The sequence below is a fragment of the Ornithorhynchus anatinus genome, chromosome 5 (genome assembly GCF_004115215.2).
Source record: "Ornithorhynchus anatinus isolate Pmale09 chromosome 5, mOrnAna1.pri.v4, whole genome shotgun sequence".
Taxonomy (NCBI): domain Eukaryota; kingdom Metazoa; phylum Chordata; class Mammalia; order Monotremata; family Ornithorhynchidae; genus Ornithorhynchus; species Ornithorhynchus anatinus.
The window spans coordinates 103,600,878-103,618,461 of NC_041732.1; the positions used below are offsets into that span (position 1 = coordinate 103,600,878).

General features: G+C 57.3%; 1 protein-coding gene across 1 annotated transcript; it reads left to right on the forward strand.

Annotated features, from left to right (window-relative positions):
* Positions 1-4,595: 4,595 nt before the first annotated feature.
* LOC114812260 (aldo-keto reductase family 1 member A1-B-like) lies at positions 4,596-10,704 on the forward strand. The gene is made up of 5 exons (XM_029066579.2): positions 4,596-4,749; positions 7,445-7,612; positions 8,640-8,756; positions 8,947-9,024; positions 10,502-10,704. The coding sequence occupies exons 1-5, from the start codon at positions 4,681-4,683 to the stop codon at positions 10,697-10,699; spliced, it is 630 nt and encodes a 209-aa protein (XP_028922412.1). The 5' UTR covers positions 4,596-4,680; the 3' UTR covers positions 10,700-10,704.
* The last annotated feature ends 6,880 nt before the right edge of the window (positions 10,705-17,584 follow it).

Below are 17,584 nucleotides of genomic sequence, written 5' to 3' on the forward strand. Positions count from 1 at the left end.
GTTGATTGATGGAAGTCTAGACTGTAGGATTCTCGAGGGCAAGAGTCTTGCCTTTTAACTCCACTGCCCTCTGTGCGGGGCCTAGTAAAGCCCGATAATTCATCTCGCCTCTCTCCCCTTACACTGGAAGCCCCTTGAAGACGGGCTCGGTGTCTTTTACTTTTATAATAATAATGTTGGTATTTGTTAAGCGCTTACCATGTGCAGAGCACTGTTCTAAGCACTGGGGGAGGTACAGGGTCATCGGGTTGTCCCACGTGAAGCTCCCAGTCTTCATCCCCATTTTACAGATGAGGGAACTGAGGCACCGAGAGGTGAAGTGACTTGCCCACAGTCACACAGCTGACAAGTGGCGGAGTCGGGATTAGAACCCACGACCGCTGACTCCCAAGCCCGTGTTCTTGCCACTGAGCCATGCTGCTTCTCTATGGTAAGCTTCCAAGAACCCAGTACAGTGCTCTGCACTCGAGAGGTGCTCAGTAAATCCTCTGAATGAATGCTGTCAACGCACACGGAGCTTCTACTTTCTGGCGGGAATGTTGTGCTGTCCTCTCCCAGCGCTTAGTACAGTGCTCTGCACACAGTAATCGCTCAGCAAATACCATCGATTGATTGATCGCTTCGAGAAAGGTCAGAAGGTATGGCTTGCTCAGGTAGACACAGTGTTTATATTTGTGTATATTGTGTCTATTTGCACATATTTATTATTCTATTTATTTTATTTATGATCTGTATATATCTACAGTTCTATTTATCTATTTTGATGCTATTGATGACTCTCTCCTTGTTCGGTTTTGTTGTCTGTCTCCCCCTTCTAGATCGTGAGCCCGTTGTTGGGTAGGAACTGTCTCTCTCTGTTGCCCAATTGTACTTTCCAAGCGCTTAGTCCAGTGCTCTGCACACAGTAAGCGCTCAATAAATACCGTTGAATGAATGGACAGCAGGCTCAGTGGAAAAGAGCCTGGGCTTCGGAGTCAGAGGTCTCTCTCTCAGAGTCAGAGTTCCGTCTCTCAGGCCCGCAATCTCGGTGTCATCCTTGACTCGTCTCTCTCGTTCACCCCACATATCCTATCCGTTACCGAGACCCGCCGGTTTCACCTCTACGATATCGCCAAGATCCGCCCTTTCCTCTCCACCCAGACGGCTACCTTACTATTACGGGCTCTCGTCATATCCCGGCTAGACTACCGTGTCGGCCTTCTCTCCGACCTCCCTTCCTCCTCTCTCGCCCCGCTCCGGTCTATTCTTCACTCCGCCGCCCGGCTCATCTTCCCGCAGAAACGATCTGGGCCCGTCACTCCCCTTCTTAAACAACTCCAGTGGTTGCCCATCGACCTCCGCTCCAAACAGAAACTCCTCACTCTAGGCTTCGAGGCTCTCCATCACCTCGCCCCTTCCTACCTCTCCTCCCTTCTCTCTTTCTACCGCCCACCCCGCACGCTCCGCTCCTCCGCCGCCCACCTCCTCGCCGTCCCTCGGTCTCGCCTATCCCACCGTCGACCCCCGGGTCGCGTCCTCCCGCGGTCCTGGAACGCCCTCCCTCCTCGCCTCCGCCAAACCGATTCTCTTCCCCTCTTCGAAACCCTACTTCAAACTCACCTCCTCCGAGAGGCCTTCCCAGACTGAGCTCCTCTTCCCCCTCTACTCCCTCTGCCGCCCCCCCTTCACCTCTCCGCAGCTAAAGCCTCATTTTCCCCTTTTCCCTCCGCTCCTCCACCTCTCCCTTCCCCTCCCCACGGCACCGTACTCGTCCGCTCGACTGTATATATTTTCGTCACCCTATTTATTTTGTCAATGAATTGTACATCGCCTCGATTCCATTTAGTCGCCATCGGTTTTTACGAGACGTTCTTCCCCTCGACTCTATCTATCGCCATCGTTCTTGCCTGTCCATCTCCCCCGATCGGACCGAAAGCCCGTCCGACGGCAGGGACCGTCTCTATCTGTTGCCGACCTGTTCATCCCAAGCGCTTAGTACAGTGCTCAGCACATAGTAAGCGCTCAATAAATACTATTGAACGAATGATCCCTGCTTACAAGGAGCTTATGACCTAGGGCTCGATAAATTCTGATTTTTTTTTTTTGTATTTGTTAAGCGCTATGTACCAAGCACTCTACTAAGCACTGGGGCAGATCAAAGTGGATCCACTCCCCGTCCCACATGGGGGTCACAGTCTTCATCCCCATTTTCCAGATGAGGCAACTGAGGCCCAGAGAAGTGAAGTGACTTTCCCTATGTCTCTGGACTAAGTGCTTGGGAGAGTCCAATAGAACAATAATGAGACGCATTCCCTGCCCTCAACGAGCTGACAGTCTAGAGGGGGAGACAGACATGAACAGAAATAAATAAATGACAGATGTGGACATAAGCGGTGCGGGGCTGGGAAGGGGGATGAAGAAAGGGAGCGAGTCAGGGCGACGCAGAAGGGAGCGGGAGATGAGGACAGGAGGGCTTAATCAGGGAAGCCCTCTGGGAGGAGGTGGGCCTTCAATAAGACTTTGAAGCAGGTGAGAGTCATTGTCTGTAGATTTGAGGTGGGAGGGTGTTCCAGGCCAGAGGCGGGACGTGGGCGAGGGGTCGGAGGTGGGACAGGCGAGATGGAGGCCCAGGGAGGAGGTTGGCATTAGAGGAGCGGAGTGTGCCGGCTGGGATGGAGGAGGAGAGAAGGGAGGTGAGGAAGGAGGAGGGTGAGGGGATGGACGGCTTTAAAGCGGAAGGTGACGAGTTTCTGTCTGATGCGGAGGAGGATGGCAACCACTGGAGGTTCAGCAATCTAGGGAGACACAGTGTGGGGGAGCATCAACACCTGGGGCGAGGGAAGAGTCTGAGGGCAGCAATCTTGGGGGCCAGTCTGGGGGAGCAGTCTAGGGAGAAAAGTAATGGGCCAGTCTGGGGGAGCAGTCTAGGGAGAAAAGTAATTGGAGGGGGCGAGCGGTCTTGGGGGAAGCAGTCTTGGAGGAGAACGGTCTGAGGGGAACAGTCTAGGGGGGAACATAGGCTCGGGGGGAGCAGGCTGGGGAGGTGGGGGGACGAGTCTGAAAGAGCAGTCTGGGCAGGGAGCAGTCTGGGGGGAAGATTCTGGGGGGAGCCATCTCGGGGGAGCGGTCTTGGGGGTGGGACACAGCCCGGGGGAGATGACCTTGGGGGGGGGGGCAGAGTCTGAGAGGATCAGGGGGATCAGCCTTGGGGGAGCTGTCTGGGGGGAAGAGTCGTGGGGGAAGAGTCTGGGGGGAGCCGTTTGGGGGAGCGGTCTTGGAGGAGAGCAGTCTGAGAGGAGCAGTCTAGGGGGGACACGGGCTCAAGGGGAGCAGGCTGGGGGGAACGGTCTAGGGGGAGCAATCTAGGGGGGCAGTCTGGGGGAGCAGCCTTGGAGGAGAGCAGTCCGAGGGGAGCGGTCTAGGGGGGGATACAGCCTGGGGGAGAGGAGTCTCAGGGGAAGAGTCTGAGAGGAACAGTCTGGGGGGAAGAGTGTGGGGGAGCAGTCTTGGAGGAGAGCAGTCTGAGGGGGAGCGGTCTAGGGGGGCAGTCTGGGGAAGCAGGCTTGGAGGAGAGCAATCTGAGGGGGAGCAGTCTGGGGGAGACCCAGCCCGGGGGAGAGCACCTTGGGGAGTGGGGAGAAGAGTTTGGGGGGAGCAATGATGGGGAGGGCGAGGAGTCCGGGGGAGCAGTCTTAGGGGAGCGGCCTTGGAGGAGAGCAGTCTGAGGGGGGGGGAGGGAAAGACTCCGAGGGGGAGCAATCTGGGGGAAGCTGTCTAGGGGAACGGGTCTTGAAGGAGAGGAGTCTGAGGGGAGCGGGGGGGGGGGACACACACAGTCTGGGGGAGAGCAGCCCTGGGGGGAAGAGTCTGAGGGGGAGCAGTGTAGGGGACAGGAGTCTGAGAAGGAGCAGTGTAGGGGGGTCACAGCCTGGGGGAGAGCAGTCTGGGGGGAAGAGTCTGGGGGAGCCTTCTTGGAGGGGGAGCAGTCTAGGGGGGACGCAGCCTGGGGGAGAGCACCTGGGGGTGGTGGGGGGAGAATCTGAGGGGGGGCAGTCTGGGGGAGGCTGTCTAGGGGGAGCGGTCTTGGGGGACAGCGGGCTGAGGGGGGGAGTCTGGGGGAGCAGTCTTGGAGCAGAGCAGTCTGAGGGGGAGCAGGGCAGGGGGGACACAGGCTCGGGGGGAGCAGGCCGGGGGGGAAGAATCTGAGGGAGAGCAGTGTAGGGGGTCCAGCCTGGGGGAGGAGCGTGTGAGGGGGAGCGGTCTGGGGGGGGGGACCCAGGCCGGGGGAGAGCAGTCTGGTGGGGGTGGGGGGAAGAGTGTGAGGGGGAGCAACCTGGAGAGGACCAGCCCTCCCCTCCCCCAGCCAAGCCCCCCACCCACCCCCAAAAGGATGAAGGGCATTTCCGGAGGGCTGACGACTGTGCTGTGCGGAGCGCTGTGCTCAGCAGGGGAGTGACCAGACCCTCCCCCGACCCAGCCCCAGCCCCCGGGCCGGCGGAGGGGGGGGAGGGGGAGGGAGAGGGGGAGGGGGAGGGGTTTCCCCTGTCGGGACCCTCCCCTTTCTTCCCCTCCCATAGCCGGAGCGTTCTGGGCGCCCTCAGTCCGTCCGTCCGTCCGTCCGTCCGCGCTCGGTGCGGTGTCTGGCCCATAAGTAAGCGCTCATCAAATAGACGGGTTCTAAGCATCCGCGGCGCTGGTGCCATGGCAGCCCCCACCGTCCGGCTGCTGTCCGGCCGGCCGATGCCCCTCCTGGGCCTGGGCACCTGGGCGGTAAGACCCCCAGACCCCACACCCCGCGCCCTCCTCCTCCACCCAGCCCCCTTCTTCCCTGCAGCCTCCTCCTCCCCGCAGCCTCCTCCCCGTAACTTCGTCTCCTCCAGCCTCCTTCCCGCAACCTCCTCCCCTGAAGCCTCTTCCCACAGCCTCCTCCTCCCCGCAGCCTTCTTGCAGCCTCCTCCTCCCTCCAGCCTCTTCCTCTCCAGCCCCCTCCTCCCTCCAGCCTCCTCCTCCTCCACGCAGCCTTCTTCCTCCCTCCAGCCTCCTCCTCCCCGCAGCCTCCTCCCCGTAACTTCGTCCCCTCCAGCCTCCTCCCCGCAGCCTCCTCCTCCCCGCAGCCTCCTCCTCCCCGCAGCCTCCTCCTCCCTCCAGCTTCCTCCTCCCTGCAGCCTCCTTCGCTCCAGCCTCCTCCCTGCAACCTCCTCCCCACAGCCTCCTCCTTGCAGCCTCCTCCTCCCTCCAACCTCCTCCCCTCCAGCCTCCTCTTCCCTGCAGCCTCCTCCCCTCCAGCCTCCTTCCTTCCAGCCTCCTCCTCGCACTTTCATCCCCTGCAGCCTCCTCCTCCTCCCTGCAGCCTCCTCCTCCTCCTCCCTGAGCCTCCCCCTCCCTGCAGCCTCCCCAGCGGGGTCGGGACCGGGGGCGGGGGGCAAACCGGGAAGCCCCGGACCCGACGACACCCAAGTAAGTGCTCTCCGCCTCTGCCGTCTACCTCTTTCTCCGCCCGCCTTGCACCGACTCTGCCCATCTCTGCCCATCTCTACCCATCTTTGCCCATCTCTGTCCATTTCTGTCTCTCTAACCGTCTCCGTCCGCCTCTTCCCTTACCATCATCATCATCATTATCATCTCCGTCCATCTCTGCCGGCCTCTACCCATCTCTGCCCACTTCTGTCCATCCCTAACTGTCTCTGCCCATCTCTGTCAATTCTGTCCATCTCTATCTGCCTCTGCCCGTCTCTGTCCGCTCTATCCATCTCTGTCCATCTCTAACCGTCTCTGCCCACTTCTGTCCATCTCTAACCGTCTCTGACCGTCTCCGTGTCCGTTAGGGGGAAGAGGAGACGGAAGGGGGGAGAGGGATGCCACAGGGAAGGGAAAAGGGGAGGAAGGGAGAGAGGGGAAGGAGGGGAATAGTAATAATGATGATGATGGTATCTGTTGAGTGCTTACTATGTGCCAGGCGCTGTACTGAGCGTTGGGGTAGATACAAGCACATCGGGTTGGACACAGTCCCTGTCCCATGTGGCTCACAGTCTCGAGCCCCATTTTACAGGTGAGGTCACTGAGGCCTAGAGAAATGAAGTGACTTGTCCAAGGTCACACAGCAGACATGTGGCGGAGACGGGATGAGAACCCGTGACCTTGTGACTCCCAGGCCCGGGCTCTACCCACTAGACCATGCTGATTCAGAGGAGAGGGAGGAGCCTCTAAGTTCCCTGAGGGCAGGGAACATGTCTATCTACTCTCTTGTGCTCTCCCAAGCGCGTAGCACAGTGCTCTGCGCGGGCACGCACGCAATCTGCTTTCTGTCTTGGGTCTACCTACTCTACTGCATACTCTCAAGGGCTTTGTTTATTCATTCAGTCCCATCTATTGAGTGCTTACTGTGTGCAAAGCACTGTACTAAGTGCTCAGCACCGTACCAAGGGCTTAGCGCTATACTAACCTTAGTACAGTGTTCTTCACTCAGGAAATACTATCGACCACTTATCTCAGTCAATCGTATTTACTGAGTGCTTACTGTGTGCAGAGCACCATGCTAAGCACTTGGAAGAGTGCTAAATCCTGTCCATTAATTGGAAAATTAGCATGGCTTCGTGGACAGAACACGGGTCTAAGGTTCTGGGTTCTAATCCCAGCTCTCCAACTGCCTGTTCTGTGACCTTGGCTATGCCACTTCACTTCTTTGGGCCTCAGTTTCCTCAACTGTCAAATGGAGATTCAAAACCCATCTTCCCTCCTAAATGGACCGAGCCCCACGTGAGACGGAAGCTCTGTCCGACCCTTCATTCGTTCGTTCAATCGTATTTATTGAGCGCTTACTATGTGCAGAGCACTGGACTAAGCGCTTAGAAAGTACAATTCTGCAACAAAGAGAGAAAATCCCTGCCCACCATGGGCTCACAGTCTCGAAGTGGGGAGACAGACAGCAAAGAAAAGGAAACAGGCATGATGACGGGAGGCTTAGTACAGTGCCCGGCACAAAGTAAGCGCTTAACAAATCTCCTGAGTAGAAGCAGCGTGGCCTAGTGGGTAGAACACGGGCTCGGGAGTCGGCTTGTCTGCTGTGTGACCTCGGGCAAGTCACTTCACTTCTCTGGGCCTCAGTTCCCTCCTCCGTAAAATGGGGATCGAGTCCGTGAGACCCACGTGGGACAGGGACCTTGTCCAACCCGATTGGCTTGTATCTCCCCCCGCGCTTAGAAGAGGGCTTGACACATAGTAAGCGCTTAGCAAATACCATCATTATTATTATTATTACACAGTAGATTAAATTGAGATGGAGTAGCTGAGAGAGCCGTGGGGGAAGCGGCCGGCCCGCATATCTACCCGTTCGGAGGCGACGGAGGGTCTCTCCCCCGACGCCACCACCCCGAGAACGTGCCCGGAGTTAGGCTGCGGCCTAGACCGAGCAGATGAAGCCCACCCGGGGGTTGTTGATGGGCCGCGTGCTTCTCCCCCCCTCCAGTGCCCGCCGGGGGTCGTCCAGAAGGCGGTGGACGTGGCCCTGGACCACGGCTACCGGCACTTCGACTGCGCCTATTTTTACCAAAACGCAGCGGCCGTCGGAGACGTCGTCCGCAGGAGAATCGAGGAGCGGGGCGTGAGGCGGGAGGACCTATTTATTGTGAGCAAGGTGAGTGGCGGCTGTGAGTGACGGTTGCCTCCCCGCTGGGTCGGTGATCGATCAGTCTCCCGATCGTACTTCTTGAGCGCTTAACGGCATGCAGTGCGCTGGACTAAACGCTTGGGAGAGGACGACGTAACACTATAACGGAGTGGGTAGACACATCCTCCCCCTCTAGAGGGGCAGACGGACGTTAATAGAAATAAGTAAATGAGGGGTACGGACCTAAGTGCCGCGGGGCTGAGCGAGGGGGGAATTAAGGGAGCAAATCCAGGTGCGAGGGCGACACAGAAGGGGGGAGTGACGGCTGCCCGCTGGGTGAGTGACAGCTGTCCCCTCCCGGGTGAATGACAGTTGCTAGGATCCCGATTCCAGGCCTCGGTGGGCCGGATCCCGCCTGCCCGTGACCCCATCCGGCCCAGAAGGGGTGCTGATAATAATGATGGAAATAATAATAATAATATTATCATATTATCTGGTAGAAATAATAATGATAATGATGATGGTATTTGTTAAGCGCTTCCTATGTGCCCAGCACTGTTCTAAGCGCTGGGGTAGAGACAAGGTAACCAGGTTGTCCCGCATGGGGGCTCACAGTCTTAAGCAGCAGGGCTCAGTGGAAAGAGCCTGGGCTTGGCAGTCAGAGGTCATGGGTTCAAATCCCCACTCTGCCACTTGTCAGCTGGGTGACTGTGGGCAAGTCATTTCACTTCTCTGGGCCTCAGTTTCCTCATCTGTAAAATGGGGATGAAGACTGTGAGCCTTATGTGGGACAAACTGATCACCTTGTATCTCCCCCAGTGCTTAGAACAGTGCTCTGCACATAGTAAGCGCTTAACAAATACCAACATCATTATTATTATTATTCTTAATCCCCATTTTCCCGATGATGTAACCGAGGCACAGAGAAGTTAAGTGGCTTGCTCATGCCTGGGAGGGACCGGCTCTCTGCGGGTGGGGGCCGGGGGTCGGGGTCGAAGGACGGGACGCGAACAGGCTCTTCCACCCTCCCCGCCGTCCGGGTTCTTCCCGGCAGCTGTGGAACATCTTTCACCACCCCCGGGACGTGAGGCCGGCCTTCCTCAGCTCCCTGCGGAGCTGGAAGTTGGATCACCTCGACCTCTACCTCATGCACTCTCCCATGGCCTTCCAGGTACCGGGGTCTGAGGGGGGCTGGGGGGCGGAGGATGCGCGCGGGACGGGGCGAGGGGGGCGGCGGGAGGGTGGGGGGACACGGGCTTTCTTGGCCTCCACGGCCAGGCTGAGGCAGCTAGACAGCGAGCTCCGTCCCCCATCGCCCCTCACCACGGAAATCATCCCTCTGCCCCCTCTTCCCTCCCCAGAACCGCGGCGGGGAGCTGCTGCCCTTGCAGGACGGGCTGATACCGCAGGCCGACGTCGATTACCTGGACACGTGGAAGGTGGGGCCCGGAGGGCCCGCTGGCCCCTCTCCTCGTGCTCGAACGCGGGCCCGGGGCTGAGGGGTCGAGCCGACTCCCCAGTCCGCTCCCAGGGTCGTGGGGCCTGGCGGGGCGGTGACACAAAAATAACAACAGTAATAATGAGGATGGGATTTGTTAAGCGCTTACTCTGTGCCAGGCTGGGGTGGGTACAAGCAGCGTGGCAGAAACAGAATAATAATGCTGGCATTTGTTAAGCGTTTACTCTGTGCAAAGCACTGTTCTAAGCGCTGGGGGGATACAAGGTGATCAGGTTGTCCCACGTGGGGCTCACAGTCTTCATCCCCATTTTACAGATGAGGGAACTGAGGCACAGAGAAGTGAAGCGACTTGCCCGAGACCACACAGCTGACAAGCGGCGGAGGCGGGATTAGAATCCGTGACCTCTGACTCCCAAGCCCGGGCTCTTTCCACTGAGCCACTCCGAGGAATCGGCACAGCACGGTGGTCAGAGAAGCGGCGTGGCGTAGTGGAAAGAACTCGGGCTTGGGAGTCGGAAGACCTGGGTTCTAATCCCGGCTCTGCCACATGCCTGCTGTGTGACTTGGGGCAAGTCACTTCACTTGTTCTTACAGGCCTCATCTGTAAAATGGGGGTGAAGAATGTGAGCCCCACGTGGGACAGGGACCGTGTCCAACCCGATTATCTTGTATCTGTCCCTGAGCTTAGAACAGCGCTTAGCACCTAGTAAGCACTAAATGAGTGCCGTCCTTGTGATTATTATTATTAGTCCAGTGCTCTCCCACAGGAAGCTCTCAATAAATACACAGCAGCGTGGCTCAGTGGCAAGAGTCCGGGTTTGGGAGCCAGAGGTCATGGGTTCGAATTCCGGATCTGCCACTTGTCAGCTGGGTGACTGTGGGCAAGTCACTTCACTTCTCTGGGCCTCAGTTCCCTCATCTGGAAAATGGGGATGAGGACTGTGAACCTCATGTGGGATAACCTGATCGACCCTGTATCTCCCCCCAGTGCTTAGAACAGTGCTCTGCACATAGTAAGCGCTTAACAAATACCAACATTATTTGAGAAGCAGCGTGGCTCAGTGGCAAGAGCCCGGGCTTGGGAGTCAGAGGTCATGGGTTCGAATGCCAGATCTGCCCCTTGTCAGCTGGGTGACTGCGGGCAAGTCACTTCACTTCTCTGGGCCTCAGTTCCCTCATCTGGAAAATGGGGATTAACTGTGAGCCTCATGTGGCACGACCTGATGACCTCGTATCTCCCCCAGCGCTTAGAACAGTGCTCTGCACATAGTAAGCGCTTAACAAATACCAACATTATTATTATTAATAAATATGACTAATGGACTGACTGGGCAGCTGGGGACAGGGTGGTCCCGGGTCCCCTTCCTCTGGACAGCCGCGCCCCCGTGCCCTCCTCGATCGCGACACGCTCCGGTGGGTGGGTGCTCTGTCCCCCACCCCCCGGATTTGTTTTGCAGGCCATGGAGAGGCTGGTGGAGGAAGGTCTGGTGAGGGCCATCGGCGTGTCCGAATTCAACGTGGCCCAGCTGCAGAGGCTTCTGGGGGCCTGCTCCATCCGGCCAGAAGTCAACCAGGCAAGACACGGCCCCCCAACGGTCCACCCTCCACTCCCCCGGATGCCACTGGGTTTTATTAATAATAATGGCAACTGTTAAGCACTTACCATGTTCCAGGCACTGTACTAAGCGCTGAGGGAGATACAAGCTAATCAGGTCGGTTGCAGTCCCTGTCCCACGTGGGGCTCCCGGTCCTCATCCCCCTTATACAGATGAGGGAACTGAGGCCCAGAGAAGTGAAGTGACTTGGCCAAGGTCCCACAGCAGACAAACGGCGGAGCCGGGTGGAGAACCCCGGTTCGTCTGACTCCCGGGGCCGTGCTCTATCCGATATGCTATGATGCTTCGCTTTACACCATATTAAGCACCGACTATGTGCCAGGCACTGTACTAAGCGCCGGGGGAGATACAAGGTCGTCAGGTTGGACTCAGTTTCTGTCCCTTGTAGGGCTCCCAGTCTTCATCCCCATTTTCCAGATGAGGGAACTGAGGCCCAGAGAAGCAAAGTGACTTGCCCGAGGTCACACAGCAGACAAGTGGCAAAGTCGGGATGAGAACCCAGGCCTTCTGGCTCCCAGGCTGGGCTCTTTCCACTAGGTCATGCTGCTCGTCATCGTTCCCGGGGCCGCTGAACATCCCAGTCACTGTGCTGGGGTACCAGTGCAATAGAATAATAAACTATACCCGTTCCCTGCCCACAACGAGCTGACAGTCTAGAAGGGGAGACAGGAAATCAATAAATGACAGATCTGGACCTAAGTGGTGGGGGCTGGGACGTTGGGCTGAATAAAGGGAGCAGGTCAGGGAGACGCGGAAGGGAGTGGGAGGAGAGGAGCGGACCTCGGGTAAGTCACTTCCCTCCTTTGTGCCTCAGTTCCCTCATCTGTAAAATGGGGATTGAGACCGTGAGCCCCACATGGGACAGGGGCTGTGCCCAAACTGATTTGTTTATATCCACCCCAGCACTTAGTACGGCGTTTGGCACGTAGTAAGTGCTCAACAGATACCACGGTTATTATTGTTATGAAAGGACGGCTTAGTCGGGGAAGGCTTCCCGGAGGAGATGTGCCTTCGATAAGGTTTCGAGGTGGGGAGAGTCACTGTCTGTCAGATAAGAGGAGGGAGGGCCTTCCGGGCCAAAAGGCAGGACGTGGGCGAGAGATTGGCGGTGAGATAGACGAGATGGAGGCCCAGGGAGATGGTTGGCATGAGAGGAGGAAAGTGTGCGGGTGGGTTGTAGCAGGAGAGCAGCCAGGTGAGGTAGGAAGAACGGCTTTGAAGCCGAAGGTGACGAGGTTTTGTTTGATGCGGAGGTGAGTGGGCAACCCCTGGAGCTTATTGAAGAGCGGGGAGACGCGTCCTGACTGTTTTTGTCAGAAAACGATCCGGGCAGCGGAGTGAAATATGGACTGGAGTGGGGAGAGACAGGAGGCAGGGAGGTCAGCGAGGAGGCTGATAGAGTAATCAAGGAGGGAGGGGATAAAGGCTCGCATTAATGTGGTAACAGTTTGGATGGAGAGGAATGGGCGGAATTTAGAGATGTCGGGAAGGTGGAACTGACAGGATTTACCGACGGATCGAACGTGTGGGTTGAACGAGAGAGAGGAGTCGAGGATGACGCCAAGGTCACCGGCTTGTGAGATGGGCAGGATGGTGGTGCCGTCTACGGTGGTGGGAAAGTCGGGGGAGGACAGGGTTTGGGAGGAAAGATAAGAATTTCGGTTTTAGACCGTTAAATCTGAGGTGACGGGAGGACATCCAAGTAGAGATGTCTTGAAGGCAGGAGGAGGAAATGCGAGACTGCAGAAAGGGAGAGGGATTAGGTCCGGAGATGGAGATTTGGAAATTATCCAGAGAGGTGGTAGTTGAAGCCATGGGAGCAAATGAGTTCTCCAAGGGAGTGGGTGTAGGCGGAGAATAGAAGGGGACTCGAATCTGCACCTTGAGGGACTCCCACAGTTAGGGGGTGGGAGGCAGAAGAGGAGCCTGCGAAAGAGGCCGAGAACGAGCGGCCGGAGACAGAGGAGGAGAACCGGGAGAGGAAAGGGTCGGTGAAGCTGAGGTTGGAAAACGTCTCCGGGAGAAGGGGGTCGTCCACACCGTCGAAGGCAGCCGAGAGGCGGAGGAGGACGAGGATGGAGTAGAGCCCGTCGGATCTGGCGAGAAGAAGATCGTCCATGACCTTCGAGAGGGTGGATTCCGTGGAGTGAAAGGAACGGAAGCCAGATCGGAGGAGTCGGAGGAGGGGAATTTGAGACAGCGGGTGTAGACAACTCTCTCAAGGAGTTTGGAGAGGAATGGGAGGAGGGAAACGGGGCGAAAACTGGAGGGAACAGGTGGGTCAAGGGAGGGTTATTCTAGGCTAGGGGAGACGCGGGCGTGTTCGAAAGCAGCGGGGAAGAAGCCATTGGAGAGCGAACTGTTGAAGATGGCAGTTAGGGAGGGAAGAAGGGAGGGGGCGAGTGTTTTGATGAGATGCGAGAGAACTGGGTCGGGCGCGCAGGTGGGAGGGGGTGGATTTTGGTATCGCCGACGGGGACGGTTCCATTCAATGTGCCACGTCTGTGGAAAACGGGGCAGGCCCCGGGAGGCGGCCTCGGGGCCCCAGATGGGAAGACCGAGGCCCGGGGAGGGGCCGGAGACGGAGCCGCGGGGTTCGGCGGGGTGGGGGCGGGATTCGCGCGCGGTCCAACCCGCCCGGTCCCGGCCTGCCGTCTTCCGCCAGGCGGAACTGCACCCTTACCTGACCCAGCCGAAGCTGGTGGAGTTCTGCCGAGCCCAGAAGATCGTCCTCACGGCCTGCAGCCCGCTCGGGGGACCGGCCCCGGCCCCGTGAGCCTCCCCCGTCCCCATCCCACCCTCCCCCGGCCTCTCTCCTTCCTTGTTCCTCCTCCCGGAGGATCCTGGCTGTCCCCACCCCTTCACCCTCACAAGAATCCCTCACAACGAACCGACGGGTCCGTGGCGGGAAACAGAGAGCACTCGGTGATGGCGGGATTTGTTAAGCACTTACTACGTGCCGTACTGAGCGCTGGGGTGGATACAACCCAATCAGGTTGGACCCAATCCCTTGTCCCACGTGGGGCCCACCGTCTCCTTCCCCTTTTGACGGAGGAGGGAACTGAGGTGAAGTGAAATGCCCAAGGCCACACAGCAGACGAGAAGCAGAGGCGGGATTAGAACTCGCGATCTTCTGACTCCCAAGCCCGTGCGCTATCCACTACGTCGTTTTAGAGCAGGGGGCCGGGAGTCGGGGGACTCGGGTTCTCATCTTGGCTCTTGTCTGTTTATTGTTGCATCGCCCTCTTCCAAGCGCTTAGTACAGTGCTCTACACACTAAGCACTCAATAAATAGGATTCTCCAGGACTCCACGGTGGGCGGGAAATGGATCTGTTTATAATAATAATTATCATGGTATTCGTTAAGCAATTACTACGTGCCAAGCACTGTTCTAAACGCTAAGATAGATACAAGCTGATCGGATTGTCCCACTTGGGGCCCACGGTCTTTATCTCTATTTTACAGAGGAGGTAAGTGAGGCACAGAGAACTTACGTGACTTGCTGAAGGTCACACAACTTGCCCAAGGTCACGCAGCAGACAAGTGGCGGAGCCGGGATTAGAACCCACGACCTCTGACTCCCAAGGCCGGGCTCTTGCCTCTAGGCCCCGCTAGTACCCTCCCAACGCTCAGTCCAGTGCTCTGCACAAAGGAAGCACTCAATGAATACGACTGACTGACTGACGACCGAATGAAGTTATCTTCTGACTCCTAGGCCTGTGCGCTCCCCACTAGGCTGACTACATACCACTGATTGATTCCTCTCCTGGAGGGGCGGGGGGCTGAATAATAATAATAATAATAATAATAATAATAATGGTATTTATTAAGCGCTTACTATGTGCCAATCACTGTTCTGAGCGCTACAGGGGGAGACAATAATAATGATGGCATTTGTTAAGCGCTTACTACGTGCAAAGCAGCGTTCTAAGCGCTGGGGGGAGATACAAGGTGATCAGGCTGTCTCTCATGGGGCTCACAGCCTTAATCCCCATTTGACAGATGCGGGAACCGAGGACCAGAGAAGTGAAGTGACTCGCCCAAAGTCACCCAGCTGACAAGTGGCGGAGCCAGGATTAGAACCCAGGTCTGACTCCCGAGCCCGGGCTCTTTCCACTGAGCCACGCCCACGGGCCGCCCCACCCCGGCCCCGTCAAAAGGCCTACAAGAGGCAGCGTGGCTTAGTGGGAAGAGCCCGGGCTTGGGAGTCAAAGGACACGGGTTCTAATCCCGGCTCCGCCACTTGTCGCTGTGAGACTTTGGGCAAGTCACTTCACTTCCCAGGGCCTCGGTGACCTCATCTGTCAAATGGGGATTAAAAGGGTGAGCCCCGCGTGGGACAGCCTGATGACCCTGGATCTACCCCAGGGCTTAGAACAGTGGTTGGCACATAGTAAGCGCTTAACAAATACCATGATATAATCATTATTATATAATCATAATCATTAATATAATTTTTTTATAATTTTATAACATTATTATTATTATTACAAGGGCCTGGGCCAAGCCCGCGGCCCTCGCCGAGGGCGGGGACCCCTCTCCCGAAGCGGGGGGACGCCCGGTTACGGCTGACCGCTGCCCCCCCGGCCCTACCCCCGACAGGTCACCGACTTCTCCCTGAGCCCCGAGGAGACGGAGGCCCTGGACGGGCTGAATCGGAACCAGAGAACCGTGCGCTGGGACTCGTTTGGGCGAGCGAGGGGTCCCCGCTGTCAGCGAGGACGGTCCCTCCCCCATCCCCCTGCCCCCCCGTCCCTCCCCAGCCCCCCTCAACCAACGCCCCCCTAATAATAATAATAATAATCACGGTACTTGTTAAGCGCTATGTGCCAGCATTGTTCTGAGCGCTGGGGAGATACGAGGTGATGAGGTTGTCCCACGTGGGGCTCCCAGTCTTCATCCCCATTTGACAGATGAGGTCACTGAGGCCCAGAGAAGTGAAGTGACTTGCCCACAGTCCCACAGCTGGCAAGCGGCAGAGCCGGGATTCGAACCCACGACCTCTGACTCCCAAGCCCGGGCTCTTGCCACTGAACGACGCTGCTTCTCTACCCCCGACCCTTCCGTCTTCTGCGGCTGCCGAGCCAGGATGGGAGCTTGCCCCGAGCGGGGCTGAATTTTCCAAGCGGCTGCTGTTGTTGCAGCATTTGTTCATTCATTCGATCGTATTGATTGAGCGCTTACTCTGTGCAGAGCACTGGACTAAGCGCTTGGAATGGACAAATGGGCAACAGATAGAGACGGTCCCCGCCCAATGACGGGCTCACGGTCTAAATGGGGGAGACGGACGTCATGGGGATAAATAGAATCATAGAGATATACGCAGTTGTTCAGCGCTTACTATGGGCCGAGCACCGGACTAAGCGCTGGGGAAGGTACCAGGCTCATCGGTTTGGACACAGTCCCCGGCCCACTCGGGGCTCGCCATTTAAATAACAATAATGTTGGCATTTGTTAAGCGCTTACTCTGTGCAGAGCACTGTTCTAAGCGCTGGGGCAGATGCAGGGTCATCAGGTTGCCCCCACATGAGGCTCCCAGTCTTCATCCCCATCTTCCAGATGAGGTCACTGAGGCGCAGAGAAGTGACTTGCCCGCAGTCACACAGCTGACAAGTGACAACCGGCAGAGCCGGCATTCGAACGCATGACTCCCAAGCCGTGCTCTTTCCACTGAGCCGCGCTGCTTCTCTGGGAGGGAAGGGGGTTAAATCCCCATTTCCCGGCCGAGGTGACTGAGGCCCAGAGAAGTGAGGTGACCTGCCCGAGGCCACCCGGCAGGCGACTCCGGTCAATCGTCAGTCACTCGGATTTTCTGAGCACTTACTGTGTGCAGAGCGCTGGACTAAGCGCCTGGGGGAGGACGGTATAGCGGTGAACAGACACATTCCCCGCCCACAGTGAGTTTACAGTCTAAAGATGAGTTTATAATCTAGAAAATGGTTTTTATTGAGCGCTTACTCCGCGCAGAGCACTGTACTAGGCACTTGGGAGAGTCCAATACAGCAATAAACAGACAAGAGCCAGGATGAGAACCCAAGTCCTCTGACTCCCGAGCCCGTGCTATAGCATGACGTAGTGGGTAGACCCCGGGCCTGGGAGTCGGAAGGTCGTGGGTTCTAATCCCAGCTCTGCCCCGTGTCCGCTGTGTCGACTTGGGCAAGTCCTTCGACTTCTCCGTGCCTCAGTTCCCTCATCTGTAAAATGGGGATGAAGACTGCGAGCTGCATGTGGGACAGGGACTTCGCTTGTATCCACCTCAGCGCTTAGTACAGCAGCGTGGCTCAGTGGAAAGAGCCCGGGCTTGGGAGGCAGAGGTCATGGGTTCGAATCCCACTCTGCCGCTTGTCAGCTGTGTGACTGTGGGCGAGTCGCTTCACTTCTCTGGGCCTCAGTAACCTCATCTGTAAGATGGGGATTAACTGTGAGCCTCAAGCGGGACAACCTGACGACCCTGTATCTCCCCCAGCGCTTAGAACAGTGCTCTGCACAGAGTAAGCGCTTAACAAATACCCACATTATTATCACAGCGCCTGGCACGTAGTAAGTGCTTAACAAATCCCACAGTTATCATCGTTATTATTATTGCCCACTGGGCCACGGCTGCTTCTCAACTGCCTGCGTCAGTCCGACGAGAAGAGGCCTTAAAAGCTGTGGGACTCTGGGCAAGTCACTTCGCTTCTCTGTGCCTCAGTTTCCTCATCTGTAAAATGGCGATGAAGACCGGGAGCCCCACGTGGGACAACCCGATGACCCCGTATCCTCCCCAGCGTTTAGAACGGCGCTTTGCGTATAGTAAGCGCTTCACAGATGCCATTATCATTATTAAAAGGACCCGGGAACGACCCCACACCCAGGACCGTTCATTCATTCAATCGTATTTAGTAAGCGCTTCCCGCGTGCGGAGCACCGGACTGAGCGCGCGG